This window comes from Nyctereutes procyonoides, unplaced genomic scaffold (genome assembly GCF_905146905.1).
Source record: "Nyctereutes procyonoides isolate TBG_1078 unplaced genomic scaffold, NYPRO_anot_genome, whole genome shotgun sequence".
NCBI lineage: Eukaryota > Metazoa > Chordata > Mammalia > Carnivora > Canidae > Nyctereutes > Nyctereutes procyonoides.
This window is the reverse complement of record NW_026575043.1, coordinates 32,128,203-32,147,574: the sequence shown is the minus strand read 5'-3', so window position 1 is coordinate 32,147,574 and position 19,372 is coordinate 32,128,203. Positions and strand designations below refer to the sequence as shown.

Genomic DNA, 19,372 nt, shown 5'->3' with positions numbered 1-19,372 from the left:
AACACAGATTTGTGTAAAAGAATGGATATTCAGTACAACACAAGTCTATCAAATGTCAGTGTGACAAAACAGTTCACGAAAACATAGTCAACTCTGCCTATCGTAATTCTCTGTCCGTTCTCTGGCACAGAAACCATCTTCTGGAGAAAACGGTCAGGGCATGGGCCTCTGGATTACAAATATGGTGATGTCCCATGGACGGATCATGATACCATATATCCTGTCACTTTTTATCATTTCTAGGGCCAAACTCCTCCCATATGGCTGTGAATTACATAACAGAAACTGACAGGAGAAAACTGGATCTCATAAGTGAATGTTAAGTAAATATATAATCGACAGGCTGCTCCGGCAGATAGTCTTATCGTTATTAAGCTACCATCCTTGAACATAGAAGATAGCAAACCTGGGTATTATCGCTTGGTTGCTGTGCCTCGCTCATTTTGCCATAGAAGAGTCCACCTATTAAAAGCTGGTAGTGTTCCAGAAGTTAATTTATGAATCAATTGTTTGGAACTTGGAATACATTTTCTCATAGAAACAATATTAAAAATGGTTAGGTTCCCAGGACAACCTATAACATGCCTACTTAATCCATAATAAACATTAATCTAGAACCTAACCAAGCTGGATAAAATAGACTTGATTTATTAGTTTCAACGGGAATATATATTTTTTTTACCAGAGGGGGAGGCAGATAACTCCATCTTATCTCCCTCTTTGTCTCAAGCGCACACACATGAACATATCCCAACTCCTAAGTACCTGGATTTTGAGAGTGCAGAGATAGGTACTGTTTAGTCAAGGCTTCCTCTGGGCAATGAAAAAGGGGGATTTAGGAAACTCTAAATAAGGAAGCATAGGAGAGTGATTTGTACAAAAAACACCAAAATACAAAAATGAAAAAGAAAAAAAAAAAGCACTGAGTAGACTGTGTAAAGAAGCTTTGTTAGAGTGTGAGACCCTTGGACCTCTGCTGGAAGAGCCCTTCAGGTGACTGACTAATTGATAACAGCTCTGGGCATGCCTGGGAATGGCCATGAGAGCGCCCAGGTATGGATTCTGGAAAGCTTTATACATAGGGCAGTCTAAGTTATATTGTGTAACGACCACACAAACTTTAATGACTTAACAAAGTTTTATTTCTCACTCCTATTACATATCCATCACAGTTTGGCAGCAGGGCTGGAACACAGAGTTCCCAATGAGTGCAATCACTCAGAATCACAAGGTCTAACAGCTCAGCCAAGGTCACAATAGTGTCTGTGGTCATGCTGGGTAGAGAAACCTCAAGAAGATCCCACTCTGGCTGTGTAGGCCTCAGCCTGGAAGTGGCCCATGTTTCATTCAACCCATCAGCCATAACTAATCACGTGTCTTCCCCAACCAGGAGAGGACCAGGGGTGCCATCTTTACTGTGTACCTAGAAGTGAGGTGAGATGAATGCCTGGGAAGGAAACTAGAAATATTTGGTGAAGTTTTTAAGACTGGCACACATAGATTAACAAACTATACATAAGGAGTATTGACTCCTCTGCAGATTTCTGCTGCTAACTTTGAAGATCTCAGATAGGTGCTAAGAGAAGATAATAAGCAAGGATTGCAAGCTCAAATACCTGAATAATGATTGCGGTTGGATTCTGAGAGTGTTTTTATAAGCTATTTTTTACCCGTGTTATAGAACTGTATTTATGTGTTTCATTGAACCAAACCGTGAATTTTTCTCATAAGAAAAATATGCTCTAACTGAAGGAATTGACTTGATGTCTTCTCCTGCTGCCAATATGATAGAGAATCAATTTTGTGATTTTGCTTTTGTCCTTGGATAGCACAAGAGGCCGCTCTCATGTATCACCTCTTCCTCAGGCACCCTTGATCCATTTCCTTTCTTGTGCAAAATCAAGCATGCATTGTGAAGTGAGATTTACTACAGTGAGTGAGTTCAGAAGCTACAGTCCCTCTGATTTTCACACCCTCTTGGGCCTGAAGGAAAACTCATCATGCAGAGAGTGCTTAGTGCTCATTATCACCTTATTTATAATCTTTTGAAAAAAAAAATCTGTTCATTTTAAAAGAAAATATTTCAATTTATTGGGTGTAAAATGCTCACAATTTTTTTTTTTAATTTTAAAATTCTGTGTACTGAGAGGTTCATGGTGCAAATTTTAATATCCAAGTAGAAGACTATTTTGAAATAAAAACTTGAAATAAAAATTAAAATGAGGGATCCCTGGGTGGCGCAGCGGTTTGGCGCCTGCCTTTGGCCCAGGGCGTGATCCTGGAGACCTGGGATCGAATCCCACGTCGGGCTCCGGTGCATGGAGCCTGCTTCTCCCTCTGCCTGTGTCTCTGCCTCTCTCTCTCTCTCTGTGACTATCATAAGTAAATTAAAAAAAAAAATAAAATGAAAAATAAAAATATTTGAAATTCGAGATGAGTTAAATTCTGATTCTTGGTATTTGCTGACAAAGTCTCAGGGTTTTTGTAGGTAAAGACAAAAATCCTTTAATAAAATATTTACAATGTTGGTTTTACCTTTTTTTTCTATTATACATATATATATATATATATATACACACACAAATGTATTCTCATATAATATTTTGGAATAAACTATTTCTGAAAATACTGTTTTTCCTTAGACATTAAAATTTATTTATTTATTTATTTTTATTTTTTATTTATTATTTTTTTTTTAATTTAAAATTTTTAGTAAGCAACCTGATTTTTTTGACAAGGTTGAATAATCATGGCATGATATGAGTGGCTCATTAAGTTACATTTTTCCCTTTGTGTATGTCAGAAAATATGAAGGTTTTACTCCTTGTCAGATAACATTGTTTATTTATCCATCCTTTTAGTAATTGAGCAACTATTTATTGAGTATGTACTATGTAACTACCATATAAAAGACATGTAAAAAGTTCTATATTCAGCAAGGGTAATTTTAGTGTGATGAGATGGACAGTAAACAATTAAATGAGCCAAGCATATAATATGCCAGATGGTGAGGGTTCAATGAAGGGAAATAAAATCAGAAAAGAGAATGGCCCTGTTATGGTTAAGTCTGATTCTTTGAACTGGCAAATTATACTTAGAAAATTATGGATTTATTTATTTAAAACTATTAAATTGTTTAAAACCTGCTGGGAGGGAAGGAGGAGAAAAGAGAGAATTTTCCAGAAAGGCATCTTACACTTAACGATGTGATTTAAGAAATGTCTCATCCGCGTAGAACTAACATTTTCTTGGATTGTGTTCATCATGTGTATCCAATCAGAAAGCACCAGAGCACTTTCTGTTGACCTAGCTCAGCATCTGTGGGTCTGTCCTCCAGAGAAGTGATAAAACTGAATACTTTAAATCTCTCTCCCTCCTATTTATTTTCTTGCCGCTCTTGGGTTCATCCAGCAGGCTAAAGGGTTTCCATGCTGAGCTCCAGCCATTCATTTTTCAAGTGTTAAAACACAAAAATAAAACCTTTAGGGAATTCTTTTTTTATATAACAGAACAGATGAAATTTGTGACATCCGAAATAATAAAAAGGAGATCATTTGAGTTAGGGTGTGAATTACAGGACCACAGGCACACTCCAGAGATACCGCAGACTCGGTTACAGACACCACAATAAAACCAACATTGCAATAAAGCAAGTAAAATGATTTTTTTTTGGTTTCCCAGTGCATATAAAAGTTATGTTTGTACTACAATGTAATCTGGTAAATGTGCAATAGCGTCATGTCTAAAAATATGTACCTACCTTAATTAAAAGAGTAGCTTATTACTAAAAATGCTAAGCATCATTTGAGCTTTCAAGGAGTTGTCATCGTTTTTGCTACTGAGGATCCTGCCTCATTGGTGGATGCTGCTGACCGACCAGGGTGGTGGCTGCCGAAGGCTGGGGTGGCTGTGACAAGTTCTTATGATGAGACAACCCTGAAGTTTGCTGCATCGATTGGCTCTTCTTCCATGAACGATTTCCCTGCAGCATGTGATGCTTTTTGGTAGCATTTTACCCACAGCAGAACTCCTCTCAGGATTGGAGTCCATCCTCACAAACGCTGCTGCTGCTTTATTGACTCAGTTTACCTGATTTACATGATCTTCTCAATCCTTTGCTGTCATTTCAACCATCTTCACAGCATCCTCACCAGGAAGAGACTCATCTCAGAAACCACTTCTTCGCTCATCCATAGGAAGCCACTTGTCTGTTCAAGTTCCATCCTGAGACTGCAGCGATCTGGTCCCATGTTCAGGTCCCACTTCTGATCCCTGTTCTCTTGCTGTTCCCACCACAACTGTGGTGACTTCCTCCCCTGAAGTCTTGAAACTTTAATTTATTAAAAAAAAAAAAGGAATAATTGAAGTACAAAGCAAAGCACAGTAAAGTCAGATGTGCCTATATTTCATATCCTATTCTAACAAATAGACTTACCACATCGTATGTCAACAAATAAAAATAATGTTCTTTTTACCGTTGGCAGTGTTAGAAATGGAAATAAGATTATTCCTCTTCATCAGCCCTTTTGGAAGATTAGTTACTTCATTAGCATCTACTCTCAGTTCAGCCACTGGGCTGCAGTTTGAAAGGCAGCGTTGTCAAAAAATGAAACACAAAGACACAAATGAATAAGATCAATAAAGAGTCTTTATTTCCTTAAAGAACTTGCTATGAAAAACAAAAACACACACAGTGTGATAAGTGACAAAGGGATGCCTTGTGCTTTTCTGCGAAACAATTATGTGTAACATCCGTGTGACTGTTTTATTTTTTTTTAAATATTTGAGAGAGAGAAGGAACGATGGGGGAGGGAGACACCGAGGGAGAAGCAGACTCCCTGCTAAGCAAGGAGGCTGAATGCAGGACTCGATCCCAGGACCCTGAAATCATGACTTTGAATGAAGGCAGATGGTTCACTGAGCCACCCATGTGCCCTGGTGAATATATTTTTAAAGCAAAAGAAAACCACATTTAGAGAGCTGAATTATTCTTTAACCTGTCCAATTAAACCCAAGTGTGATAAATTCAGATTTCTTTATTTTTATTTTTTTAAATCATATATATTTTTTAAGATTTTATATTTATTCATGAGAGACAGAGAGAAAGGCAGAGGCAGAGACACAGGCAGACTTGTGGGACTTGATCCTGGGACTCCAGGATCATGCCCTGGGCTGAAGGTGGCGCTAAGGCCACTGAGCCATCTGGGCTGCCCATAACTACAATAATGAAATGATGACCATTCTCAGTGTGGAACAAATTCGAAATGTTTGGGCTGAATATTCTGTTGACTAAATTTTATTTTAAGAGTGGTTTGTTGTCCTCAAGCTTAAGAATGAATATTATCAATGATAACTAAGCAGGTGCATCAAACCAATCTTTGATGATTTATATGCAATTTTGACTATGGTGCCTGGTTCCCATAGTTGTTGAGTAATTGATGTGTGTGGGGTCAGAGCATAGAATATCCTTAAATGGGTTGAACTTAATCCCCCAATACTGGCACATTCCCGTTCCAAGGACGTGCACACCGTGTGATCTATTGTCAGAGCCAGAATGCCTCTGTGTGGAGTCAGTTATAGAAGAGCAATTTTTCTTTTTCTTTTTTTAAAATTTTTTTTTAATTTTTCTTTTTCATGGGGAAACTGATCCACCTCAGTGTCTGATACAACTCCAGGTGAGGTTCCGGGGCGGGGGGGGGGAGCGGGGGGAGGCTCCTGGTCAGAATTGGTCTTATGAAGGTTTTTGTAGACTATGATGGGAGACGTTATTGCTGTTTTTGGCTTCAACTTAACCGTCATTAGACAAATAAATTCCTGATGATTCTCATCTCTTCCTCCTATGGAACAGCCCAAATAAGAAGCATCTTTCCTAGAACCTGAGACTGTAAATCAAAGTGTATGTCTTTATGGTTTTTTTTAATTAATTTATTTATTTATTCATAATAAAATGTTATTTATTCATAAATGGATTCATTTATTCATATATATTTATATAAATGAATAAATATAAATATTATTAATATTCAGAGAGAGAGAGCAGAGACCCAGGCAGAGGGAGAAGCTGGCTCCCTATAGGAAGCCCGACATGGGACTCGATCCCGGGGCCTCCAGGATCACACCCTGGGCTGAAGGTGGTGCTAAACCACAGAGCCACCCGGGCTGCCCAGCCCTTGTGGTTTTGAACGGCTGCTAACATATGGGTCCCAAGTGTGTCTCCTCTGCCTGTGTCTTCCCAATATTTCTGGTGTGGCTCTTCTGGCAACCCTGCCTGTCTCTGACTCGACTTCAATTTTAGCAACTCTGAGGGATGACTGCCCCCATCTGAAGCCACCTTCCTGTAAATCTTAGAGACACCACATAAACCATATCTTAGATCAAACTCTGAAAACGTCAACCTTTGATGAAAACCCATCCAGTTGTATTTTGGCCCATGTGAGTATCAACAAAAGGGGAAGAAATTTAGTTTGTAGAGATAAAATGCTTCCACCAGCCAAAGGCCATCCTTTGCTGGATTTCCTTAGAATAACCTAGGCCGGCATCTTTCTTTCCTCTGCTAGGTTAGTAAGGCAGAGGGGAAGGGTTTTCAAAGTGTTGGAATGACAGGGGAGCTCTCAGTGCTGCCTTTAATTCTACGGTTGCTGCAACATAGTTCACCTGAGAAAGCAAGGAGCTTTCCTGGAAAGCAATAAATCAATTGCACTAAGTACCAAAGACATTGATACATATGTCCTTCGATTTTTTGTTTTGTTTTGGTTTTGGTTTTTTGTTTTACACTCCTGAATCCAAATGATACTGAAATTTATTTTTAATATTTTATATTAGATTGCATCACCATGCTTATCTGTGTAGCATTCATGAGATTAATTGCAGCAGGCAGACATATGAGGTCCCTCTAATTGAATTCAGATCAAATCCAGACATTCCTCTAAGATTATAATTACACTGTGCATGCTGCAGTGCTTTGGAGAGCTTTTGGAGACAGGATGATGAACCTAAGTTTGAACTGGAAGGAAAACCCAAGAGAAGATGGTTTCCTTCATACGTGTGCTGGCACACATTCACTCCTGCCTGTACTTAACAGTATTCGATAATCCAAGGAAGGTGGATTTTATTGGATAATTTTATTTATTTTGTATTTTTCTTTTTTTCATTGGATAATTTTAAACTGAAAGTTTCCCCTATCCTAAATTATACAAGCTAGAGAAAACTCAGACTGTATATTTAAAACATATAAAAATATTCAACTCTGGCAAGTTTAAAGGGTTCAGTCTTAATTTTCTTAATTTATTCATCATTGAGGAACCATTAATATAAGCTCTTTAAATTTTTAATATGAAATTTTATAATCAGTACCTGTCAGTAAACTAGAAAGGAGATGATCTGATTTTCATACATAATTTAATGATCTATAAATGAGAACCTAAAATAATAGAAATTGAATAGTTGTTGGAAGATCAGATTCAGGTCTTAGTAACTGATATATTTAGTGGAATAGCTTAAGTCCAATACAACAAGTCCTTAAACGTAACATTTTACAGTTAGAACCATAATACTTTGCCCATTAAAACCATACATATACATTTTTAAAATTTTATTTATTTTTTAATTATTTATTCACGAGAGACATAGAGCGAAAGAGAGGTAGAAACACAGGCAGAGACATAAGCAGGCTCCGTGCAGGGAGCTCGATGTGGGACTCGATCTCGGGACTCCAGGATCATGCTCTGGGCCGAAGGCAGGTGCTAAACCATTGAGCCACCCAGGGATCCCCATATACATTTTTAAATGGACATACTCACAGTCATTTGTAGTCCCTAAAACAAAGTCATAATCAAATAAGTATTTTGTCATTTGTCAATTTCATGTGTTAGCATTGTTTTTATAAAGATCACTGCAGGTGTTTTGATCATTACAGGTGTTTTCTTAGCTGCTTCTTATTTATATTGCCCAGTTTCAGGAAACTGAAACTTGGGTAATTTAGCCTAGGACTTAGGACTGGCGAGTATTTGGTGAGCTAGAGATGAACGCATGTGTTCTGACCTAAGTCAACTTTCCAGGACACCGTAGATACCGATATCAGTAAATAAGCACATCTGTAGAGACCATCATTTGTTGATCTATTAAAATATGTTGTCACACAATCCAAACATAACCCAATAACCTTTCTTCTTACCATTACTTCTTCACTCCTATTACACGGTTTAAGTTTTCCTTCCTGTACAAGTGTTGTTTTTAAAATTTTCTATGGGAAAATGTAGTTTAAAAGATTGAGGATTAGGGGTTGAGACCTCTAATTCCAGACCTCCAACCTATATTCTAAATGGCCTTAAGTCATTTTGCCTCTTTCGGTTTTTCCTGAATTATGTGAAATAAGGGAGTGAGACTAGTATTAGAGGTTCCTGGTCCTGGCTATGTATTGAAATGTGGGCAACGTGTGTTTTAGAGGCACTTGTTAATAATGGCAGAGTGGTTATTTAAGAAAAAAAAATCTTAGAAATGCATGTAAATTCTTTTTATTTTTTTTAAGATTTTACTTATTTATTCATGAGAGGCACAGAGAGAGAGAGAGAGAGAGACAGAGACACAGGCAGAGGTAGAAGCAGGCTCCATGCAGGGAGCCCGACGTGGGAATCGATCCCTGGGCTGAAGGTAGCACTAAACCACTGAGCCACCTGGGCTGCTCTAAATTCTTTATGAAGGAAATCACATCTGGGGTTTGCTTTCAAATATTCTCCAGAAAGAAGGGGGGGTGGAGAAAACCTAAGGAAAAGAAAAATGAAGGAAATAGGAGAAAAGGAACACCCCCCTCAAAAAAAAAAAAGTTTGTAATCTGTAAAACAAGATGGTGCATAACTGTTGACATTGGTTAATTAGTACATGGGGTTAAATCTCCATACATTTTGTAGGGTTGCAAAGTTCAATTAAAAACCAACCGATGTGGGGATTCCCGGGTGGCTCAGCGGTTTAGCACCTGCCTTTAGCCCAGGGCATCATCCTGGAGTCCTGGGATCAAGTCCTACATTGGGCTCTCTGCACGGAGCCTGCTTCTCCCTCTGTCCCCCTCCCACCTCTCATAAATAAATTAAAAAAAAAAAAGTTTTTTAAAAAACCAGCAGATTTGGCTTAGGCTCCAATTCTACGAATTCTAGAGACTCTAATTCAGTACCCTGAATCTGTGGTTTCAATTGTGATGTCCAGACCACTGACGTCACCTGGGCACTTCTTTGAAACACAGATCATCAGAATCCACTCCAGAACTACTAAATCAGAAACCCAGAGTGACAAATGAACCATCGTGTAAGATTTTAATAATAGGACACACTGGATATGGAGTATGTGGAAACTGGGCCCCAGTGATTAGTGCTTTTAGAAAAACATTCTTGTGACTCTGCATAAAATTGAGAACCACATCTCCAGGAGGTCCCATGGTGGTGCTCTATTTTAGGTCTGTAGGTCTTTCTAATACAGAGGTACCATGGAGAACCCCTGGACAAACTGATCTCTCACCTCAAGGCCCCTAAAATTTCATTTAAAAAGAAAAGTTGAAATTCAATAAAAACTAGAATACACACACCTTACCTCTTGGGTTTATTTTGTTTTGTGCTACAGGTTCCTCAAAAATAAGGAAAATGATTTTCATTGAATATTAAATAAGCTAATACATATATAAAACTTTAGAATAGTGCCCAATACGTGAGCTAAATAAACGTTAAGTTTTAGTTTCTGTTACTCACTTATGTTACTTTGCAAATGTCCTCTGAAAATTTTACTATGAGAAAGGCCATAAAAATTACTTCTTAGAAAAATTCCATTTTGTACTTTCTAATATGACTTATGCTAGTAACCAAGAAATTGCTTACTTGTAATGAAATTAATATTTTCCATAAATATTAACTCTTATGTAAAGCAAATAATAGTAAGTCTTTGATCCCATCACTTTGGCAGACCTATATCAACATTTATTTCCTTTATAACTGATGGTGAGGTGGTCAAGACCATTGGAATGACATTGTTTCCAGTTATGTAGAAATGAGAAGAATTTAAGCTAACCATTGTATCTCAGTGAGTAATTCTGTAATTACCTAAATGGATTCACTTTCCTTCAGTGCTGAGCCACGGATCATTATCTACTTCAAAATATTTTAGCTATAATTTTACATTTACTTTAAGTATCTGTCTCTAAAATAGGGTGATATGAACTCATAGGTTAGCCAAAGATGGCATTTTGATCACTAAAATTTTGATTTTTTTCAGGTAAGTATGGGATTTGCTTGTCATTATTTCTTGTTTTACATTATTCACATTATTCCCTGTTTTACATGTCCTTTAGTCTGTCATTAACAAGTTGTAAAACATTAAACTCTGTGGGTGTAAAGTTTCTTCATCTGTAATACAAATATTTGGCTGAATCATTCTAAAGCCTAAGATGCTCAATAATTTTAATGAGAAGACAGCTGACTTTTGTTGTAAATACATCCACAGTTAGTTTTATGACCTTTGATAAGTCATGTAAGCCTCAATCCCCACCTATGTAGGAGGGAGGATGGACCTAATGATCTCGGAAGTCTTTTAAAGTGTGTGTGTATCCACCCAGGCTCCACCGGTAGACTTTGAAAGCTACAGAATCTGATAAGCAAATAATTTTTTAAAGGTTTTATTTGAAAAAGTGAGTGGGAGTGAGAGCATCAGTGTGGGGAAGGGCAGAGAAAAGCAGACACCCCACTGAGCAGGGAGCCTGACATCGGTCTCCATCCCTAGACCCCAGGATCCTGACCAGACACTCAACTGACTGAACCACCCAGGCGTCCCCAAGCAAATAATTTTGAAAGGCTGGTGGTCTGTGGGAGCCAAGTTTCTCATTGCTGGAGGGAGAAGTCTAGAACGGTCTGTGCATGATGAGCTCCTCTTTAGCTCACTGTAGATCTGGTCAGGTACATGGAGAAACACATACAGAGAGAGATGTGCCTCCACTAGTGAGCTCACTAGGACTCAGACAAGGAACATGTTACAGGAGCCTGGAAAATCTGATTTTTCCAGAAAGCTAGGAAGTTCAGAAAACAAAGCCCACAGTCATGGGGTCATATGAAGGGGACTCAGATGATTCCTGAAAGAGCTCCTGATGGCCAAATATGGAACGATGTGCACGATAGATTGACCTTGGATAGTATAACCCAGAGTATAAAATAAATATCCTTACACCCCATGCTGATAGAAAGAAAGAATCGAATAAGCAAGTGGGGGAGAGAAGACAAGCTTCTCCTGTGGAAGAACCACAAATATTTTATGAGTCCTCCAGTCTCTGGGGGGATGAAGGGATGTAACTCCCCCTCGTGAAGTGTGGCCTGGTAATGACTTCTCTACAAAAAGTACTATATGAAAAGGCAGGAAAATATGTTTACGGTGGATAAACCTGAACAGATGAACAGGGCACATTACCTCTGTGGTTGTCCTCCCCAAAACCAGAAACCTCAACTGAACCATGGGGAAACAGTTAAAGGATCTCAGTTGAAGAGCATTCTACAAAATACCTGATCCATATACTTTAGAATTGTCACGGGCATCAGAAACAAAGTTTGAGAAACTGTCACCTCCAAAAGCCTAGGGAGACATGACAACAAATGCATGGTATTCCAGATGGCAGGCTGGAGCCATGAAAGAGTAAGAAGGACCTTGGGTATCAACTAGAAAATCTAAATAAAGCATGAACTTAAGATTAAGATAGTAGATCGATACTGATTCATAGTTGTGACAAATGAATCATCGTGTAAGATTTTAATAATAGGACACACTGGGTATGGAGTATGTGGAAACTCTGTCCCCAGGTTTTCTGAAAATCTGAAAATATTCCAGGGCACCTGAGTGGCTCCATCGGTGACACTTGTCTGCCTTCGGCTCAGGTCATGATCTCAGGATCCTGGGATCGAGCCCCACATCGGGCTCCCTGCTCAGCGAGGAGTCTGCTTCTCCCTCTCCTGCTGCCTTCCCCCTCCCCCGCTCCTGTGTGCTCACTCTATCAAAATCTCTAAATAAAAATATCCCCAAATTAATATTTTTATTAAAAGAGTTGAAAATGCTGAATTCAACTACTAACTTGGGATTTATAATGTATTCACCAGTTTGCAAGATACCAAAGTCCCCCCCCCCGGGTGTTTATTTTAAAATTTTTTTCATAAAGACATTATATTTGGGTATTTAAACTCCTCCTAGACTTCAAAGATAGTACATGAGTACTGCTTGAGATGCTGGCTTTGAGACAGGAATGGAGGTGACTGGAAATTACAGTTGAGAGTTGAAGAGGCTCTGTGGGTATCTTGATAACGTGTTCCTCTAGGGAGGCAACTCCCCAGAATGCCAGAAGGGTCCGTCCAGGATTGCAGAGACATTGGGAAATCTGGCTTCCTGGGAGATGTGCATGGGTTTTGAGGTTTTGAACATGTTCTGTAAGGATGTCCTGTATTTCTATTTTTAACTTCACTCACAACCGTCTTCCATTCTTCCTCTTATCAACCACCCCCTTGATGCTTCAGAGTGACGTTGTTGCAAATTAGCGTGAAGATTAGATGCGAAACTGTACATCCATCATTGAGAGAGAAGTAAGCAAGGATGTATTCTAGGGAGGAGTTATCTTTTGAAATGGAAAAAAAAATAGTAATTTTGCTGGCTTGTTTCAAGCAGGAAAGCACAGCTGAATATTTCCTACCTCCTCCCCACCTCCCCACCCAGCTGACAGCTCTTCAGTTCACCTCCCTCTTGCAGACAGCCTGCCACCGTCTGCCCCTCACTTTCCCTACAGTCTCCCTCAGGGAAGCTGAAATGTCAGCTCTGACTCTGCAAGAGATTGATTCTCCGTCGGGCCTTCATTTCGGCTTTACACCATTCCTCACTCTATTGTTTGGATGTGCGTATGCAGTTATATTAACACAGCTGTAAGAGAGGCATGCGATCGGTGTTTTTAATCCAGCTCAGTCGTCTCCCAGAATTAGTCAGGGAGGGAACTGGTTACCTCTGGTGGTCTGATTCCCCTCCCTGCCCTCTACCTATTAAAAAAAAAAAAAAAAAAAAGCAGGACAGCTTGCAGATTTCTGGTGGCTCAGTTCCAGGTGATGGGGAGGCATTGAAGTTGAATCCATTCCTACAAACTACTTGGCCCTGCTCTACCTGTCAGATCAGTGAAGTTATAGGGAATAGGTTGATTTTCACTGTAAAAATCAAGTGTACAATAGATTATGGTGGAGAAAACTTCCATTTAATTTTTCGGTGAAAATATGGTTTCTGGGGGGTATGAGCTTTTGTTAAGTTCCCATTCACATCTAGTCGGATGCTAATGGAGAGTCTCTGTGATTATACCTATAGGATAACATTCAGGAATTGAAACCTGCTTAGTAACCACACAGAATATCCAAACCTGAATTTTGTTTGAAAATCCTATGTGAAAAAAAAAAAAAAAAGAAAAACCCTATGTGAGACCTGTCCTTCCAGGTGGATAGAAGTCTTATTTGGGATCTCACTGGAGCTGAGAACAAATGAAGCCATCACTTTGCCTTGGGGTCGGAAAGTCCAAGAAGAGCCACAGGGGGCTGACCCGTGGAAAGGGATCAAGGGAAGAGTAACACTGATGAAAATTAAGTGCAGAAATGCAGGTCGACCCTAGATATGGATCTGTTCCTAAGAGTTATTAGACATCTGTGTAGAATCCAGTAGACTAATGTGGCTGAAAAAAGGATGTTAAACATAAGAGGGGGGACACAATTTATAGAAATTATGCCTTGTGGGAAAGACTGATATTTCACCTGTTTGTAACAGGAACATCAGGAAAAAATCCTCCTGTCCAAATGACAAAAGTTAGGAAGAAAGTGGTGTCAGGAGCAGCCCTCTGCTTCACAGGGCGTTTTCTTGAGGAAGCAGACGTGGGCTCTGATGTAGAAGCAGGTTGTGCATTCAGCAATAAAATATTGGAGTCAATGCATTTTATTTTATTTTTTTAAAAAGATTTTATTTATTTATTCATGAGCAACACTGAGGCCGAGACCCAGGCGGAAGGAGAGGCAGGCTCCCTGTGGAGAGGCCCGATGTGGGACTCGATCCCAGGACCCCCAGGATCATGACCTGAGCCAAAGGCAGATGTTCAACCCAGGCATCTTGGACCAAGGCATTTCAGATAATACCCATAAATGACCTAAGAAAGAAGACCTGTTTAGTGCAGTCAGAAAAGGAATGCAAGGCAAGCAAAGACCAATAGTAACTAAGCCAAAACTTGGCATATGAAAACGTTTTATTAAGGAAAACGTCGCATTCTCGTCTATGAAGTCAAAGATTCCAACAACTGGTTCCTCAGGAAATGTGACAAAGTTATCAAGGCTGGAGAGGAATGATTCTGTTACATTAAACTGGAAACCGTACAGAATTAAATACAGAACACGTATTTTCGTGTTTGGGAGTCTTTCTCCTGTTTGGAAATTTGGCAAATAAATTGCAAATGCTTTTTATAGATACTGCCCATAATCGAATGTGCTCCAACAAGACAGGTCAGTAGGAGACTTTATGGCTTGTGGCAGCTGCATATGTTTATAAGAGTCCTTCAAGTATCACGGAGTGATGTAGGCTAAAATCAAACTAGCCAGCTGTCTCCTGTATCCTAGTTGACAGCTGGGGGATATGTTGTTAGTGAATTCCCATATGTCAAGAATTCTCAAACTTGTCTAACAGTAGATTTTCCCCATTCAAACAAAGCATTTTCTGTGGCTGCCACGTAATCCCCAACAAAGGGGATTGCCTACAGAAAGGAGAGAGTGTCAAGTTCCAGTTGTGTGTCCTGGGCCAGAATGCACAGACTATGGCCTACAACATCACACCCCTGCGTAGAGCCACAGTGGAGTGTGTGAAGGACCAGTTTGGCTTCATTATTTATGAAGTAGGAGATAGCAAGAAGCTCTTTTTCCATGTGAAAGAAGTTCAAGATTGCATTGAGCTACAGGCTGGAGATGAAGTGGAATTCTCAGTGATTCTCAATCAGTGCACTGGCAAGTGCAGTGCTTGTAATGTTTTTTTTTTTTTTTCTTTCTTTCTTTTTTTTTTTTTTCCCCAGAGGAAAGAAAGGTTTCATACAACACAGTATCAAAAAAAAAAAAAAAAAATAAAAGGAACACACTAAATGCACAAACTGGTGGCAAATAAGTCCATAGCCTATTGTGATAGGTCCTTCCAGCATTGATCAGGTTTCTTCTCCATCTGTCATCTCAGGGTTATTTACAGATGTGGTGACTTTTGAATAAGAGTCTCTCACAGTAGGGTGGACGGGTTTCAATCATTGGTTTCTGGATCTGTTTGTGCCGTGTAGGCATCCAACTCGGCATCCAGGTGTCCTTTTGTTTTCGACATGTATGCATCCAACTGGTTGTCCAGCTGCTCCTTGGTCAGCACAGGGCGAGTGAGGGCACCTCTCCTCGTCCATGGCTAGCGGACCAGGTTCAAGGCATTTGTTGCCATCGGAGATTACAATGGACACATAGGTCTGGGCGTCAAGGGCTCCAAGGAGGTAGCCACCGCCATCCATGGGGCCATCATCCTGGCCAAGCTTTCCATCGTCCCCGTGCGACGAGGCTACTGGGGGAACAAGATCGGCAAGCCCCACACTGTCCCATGCAAGGTGACTGGTCGCTGTGGTTCTGTGCTGGTGCATCTCCCTGCCCCCAGAGGCACTGGCATTGTCTCAGCCCCAGTGCCTAAGAAGCTACTGATGATGGCTGGTATTGACGACTGCTACACTTCGGCCAGGGGCCGCACTGCCACCCTGGGGAACTTTGCCAAGGCTACTTTTGATGCAATCTCCAAGACCTACAGCTATCTCACCCCTGATCTCTGGAAAGAGACTGTGTTCACCAAGTCTCCCTATCAGGAATTCACTGACCATCTTGTAAAGACCCACACCACAGTCTCCGTGCAGAGGACCCCGGCTCCAGCTGTGGCTACCACATAGTTTTATACAAGAAAAATAAAAGTGAATTAAAGCTTGTTAAAAAAAACAAAAACAAAAACAGGTAAAAGCAGGTGCTTTGATTGAAGTGGGGGTGAGAAGTATAATTTCGACCACTCGCCCCCCCCCATCAGATTCTGCAGCGGTGCCACGTAAACTTTGGGGGACTCGGGTTCTCTGGAATGTAACTACATAACCTGCACCCAAAATCCTGCATTGTATATTAGTTATTTTCTTGCACGTTATTTGAAAGCCTTTGGGAAATCATTGACCTTCTCTCCACCCCGCTAATTTTAGAAGTAATGGCACATGATAAAAAAATGCAAGTCTAAATATATAGTAAAAAAAAAAAAGTTATATAAAAATGAGGCTGTTGCCCATTTTATATCCCTGTTGTAGTCCTCAGTTTATTGATAGTTTCTGTGGATCTTTCAAAAAATATTCCACGCACGTGTCTGCACACATATGTGCATATATACACATCCCATTCCCCCTTTTTGAGTGAGAAAGTAAAAAGCATACTGACTTGTACTTTGCTTTATGCTCCTAAGAATAAATATTAGAGTTCTCTGTGTTTGAGTATATACTTAGATCTATTAAACATTGTGTAAAATTTCAATATTTGAGGGTCAATATTTTACCAATCATTAACAGACTCTCCGTGTTTAGACTACAATATCTATTGTGATTTAATGACCATATTTTCGGAAATATTTGCAAATGCGTGCAGTTATGTAGGGTGGAGAATTTGCAGAAATGCCCCCCAACGAGCAGTGGAGACGACAATCCATGGTGGCATGAGAGGGATGGTACCTCTATCTCTGCCAGCATGCGCTGTGCCATCAAATCTAATTTATCTTCATCAGAGATCTGAGAATACCAGATCTTCTTTTTTTTATTTTAAGTTGCATTCACTAATAGCTAGTAGACTGTATTTTCATATATTTCAAAGCCATTTCATTTTTTCCCCTATAAACTGCCTGTTCATGTCATTATCCCAATTTCTAATTTTCTCTTTTTTCTCTTTTTTCTCTTTTTTTTCTAATTTATTTATACGCACCTTCCTAATATTAAGGAAACTACTCCTTTCTATATAGTTTGGGGAACAAAAAGTTTAACACTTTCTGTTTTTTTTTAATGGTATTTATGAGTTTACATTGAACTTTTATATGGTTTTTGATTTTGATGTAAAAACTGTGAGTTCTTATTAACGTCTGACATTTTTCTATATATATATTATCAAGTGGTCCAGGTAGAATGAACCATCGAAAGAATTTTCCTTTGTTTCCAGGAAAACATTGTATACCTGGAATAGTAAGTAATGTTTCTTCCCTTTCAGTAACAAGAGATATATAGTCTATTAACTTTCCTTTTTTCATGGTGGTTTCCTTTTCATGGTGGTTGTTAAGTTTCATGATCGAGTTTTTTTTTTTTTTCCCCATGATCGAGTTTAAGAGTCAAATTTGTGTTTGCCGTCATTTTTAGTATATTTTATCCTCCACTTCACAATACGCTTCTAACTATAGATTCATAGTTTGGGGGCAACTTAATACAATTTTCTGTGTTTGTGTGGCTTGAGATTTGTAGGTAGGGGAGGGTGTGTGTGTCGGTCGGCTGGTGGGAGGGCAGGTGGGAAATGGAGACAGATCTGTTCCAAGCAGCCATGAAGTTATTAACTGTGACAGAAATTTTAAGGATTTTTGTCTTGAATTAGAAGCGCGTGTGTCCTGATTATCTATTTCAACACAATAAGCTGCCACAAAAGAACAATGTGACATCGTTAATGATTTGGGGCTTGGTGGGTGGAAGTAGGCTACTGTCTCTAGGCCCCATGTGCCCTGGCAGCTCTAGCTGGTGTACCTTTGTCACCTGGATCGAGATGGCTGCACTGAGGGGGCTCCTTCATGTGACTAACTGGACCTCCTCCACAGCCTGGTAGTCTCAGAAAAGTGAGATTTCTTACATGGTGACATAGAATTCCAAGACATACAAGGAGAGAAAACCTAAACCTTGGACCTCAATGAAAGGACCATCCAATGATTTGGGACTGTCTTTAATCTCGGTGCCTTGTGACCAGAGGGTATTACTTGGGATGAATCACTTAAGACTATATACGTATGTACACAGATGCAAGGACCATGCAGTGCCCCACTGCACCGAATGTCATCCTATGCACGCACTAAGGCATTTCCTACCCCTTAGTCCATCTCCTCATAGCTATATTGGGTGGCTATTATAATTTCCCCTGCCTTTTTTCTTTTCTTTTCTTTCTTTTCTTTTCTTTCTTTTCTTTTTTCTTTTCTTTTCTTTTCTTTCTTTTCTTTTTTTCTTTTCTTTTCTTTCTTTTCCTTTTCTTTTTGTCTTTTCTTTGCTTTTTTCCTTTCCTTTCTCTTTCTTTCTTTCTTTCTTTCTTTCTTTCTTTCTTTCTCTTTCTTTTCTTTTCTTTTTTCATATTGGAAATAGAGGAATTTGTCTTCAGTTAGATAGCTTCTAAAATTCCAGGTGTAGCTGGAATTTTATTTAGTGACATAAGAACATTTTTTTTTTTCCTGGAAATTGCCAGGATGGTGTGATTATTTGAGGAAGGGGCTCAGGAGGGGAATGTACGTACCTAAGTGCTCATAGATTCACAGAATCATAGAAATTTTGAGTATGGTAGACATGTATGCATTACCTTAACATCATTTTTTTCCATGATAAAAAAAATGGATTTGCAGGAAAATGGGAAATGCAGTGCTACAAAGGTGGGTGGCTTTAGACAGACAGACGAGACCTGCAGTCCTGCCTCTGTACCTTCTTGCCCTGAGCTTCTGAACACAGTCGGCTTTGCTTTCTCTGCCTAGGCCACAGTTTTCTCATCCAGCATAAAACACTGCCCCAAAGCTTAGAGGCTTCTGACAACAAAGGCTTACTCTATCTATGGACTGTGTGGTTACCTGGGAGGTTTTTCTGCCAATCTCACTCAGATTTGCTCAGAAATTGCTTGCTTGCCTGAGCCCAAGCACCCCTGGGACAGCTGAATCTTCTGGAGCCTTCCTGTGGGTGGCCTTCCGCTGCAAGCTCCCTCACTGCATGGCCCCCTCAAGGTCCCAAGAGCACGAAGGCAGAAACTGAGGTTCTATTGAAGTCAGGCCTTAGGACTCCCACGATGTTACTTCTCCCGCCATCTCCTAACAAAAACCAGATTCAAGGTGCAGTGACATAAGTTCCACTTCTCGGTGGTGGGAGTTGCAAGTTAGACGTGGCTGTATTTCATCTATTAATCTCTGAAATGGAAAAACCTAAAATAAATCCCAAAAATGCCATAACAAAAAAAATAATATACATAAAATGTCTAATGTGGCATCTAGATTTTCAATATGTTTTCAACAAACAACTTCTGTTTTGGGCATTGTCATT

At 39.6% G+C, this 19,372-nt stretch overlaps 1 protein-coding gene across 1 annotated transcript; it reads left to right on the top strand.

The window, feature by feature from the left end:
• Positions 1-14,833: 14,833 nt before the first annotated feature.
• LOC129508237 (40S ribosomal protein S2-like) lies at positions 14,834-16,016 on the top strand. The gene is made up of 3 exons (XM_055323249.1): positions 14,834-15,035; positions 15,338-15,378; positions 15,458-16,016. Exons 1-3 carry the CDS (start codon positions 14,834-14,836, stop codon positions 15,974-15,976), a joined length of 762 nt encoding a protein of 253 aa, XP_055179224.1. The 3' UTR covers positions 15,977-16,016.
• The last annotated feature ends 3,356 nt before the right edge of the window (positions 16,017-19,372 follow it).

What these genes read in the sequence shown, in the direction of transcription:
- LOC129508237 (XM_055323249.1), top strand. Translation starts at nt 14,834, where the DNA reads ATGGCCTACAACATCACACCCCTGCGTAGAGCCACAGTGGAGTGTGTG. An exon ending in CACTGGCAAGTGCAGTGCTT is followed by an intron (nt 15,036 to 15,337) that starts GTAATGTTTTTT and finishes TGTGCCGTGTAG; the next exon opens with GCATCCAACTCGGCATCCAG. An exon ending in TGTCCTTTTGTTTTCGACAT is followed by an intron (nt 15,379 to 15,457) that starts GTATGCATCCAA and finishes GTCCATGGCTAG; the next exon opens with CGGACCAGGTTCAAGGCATT.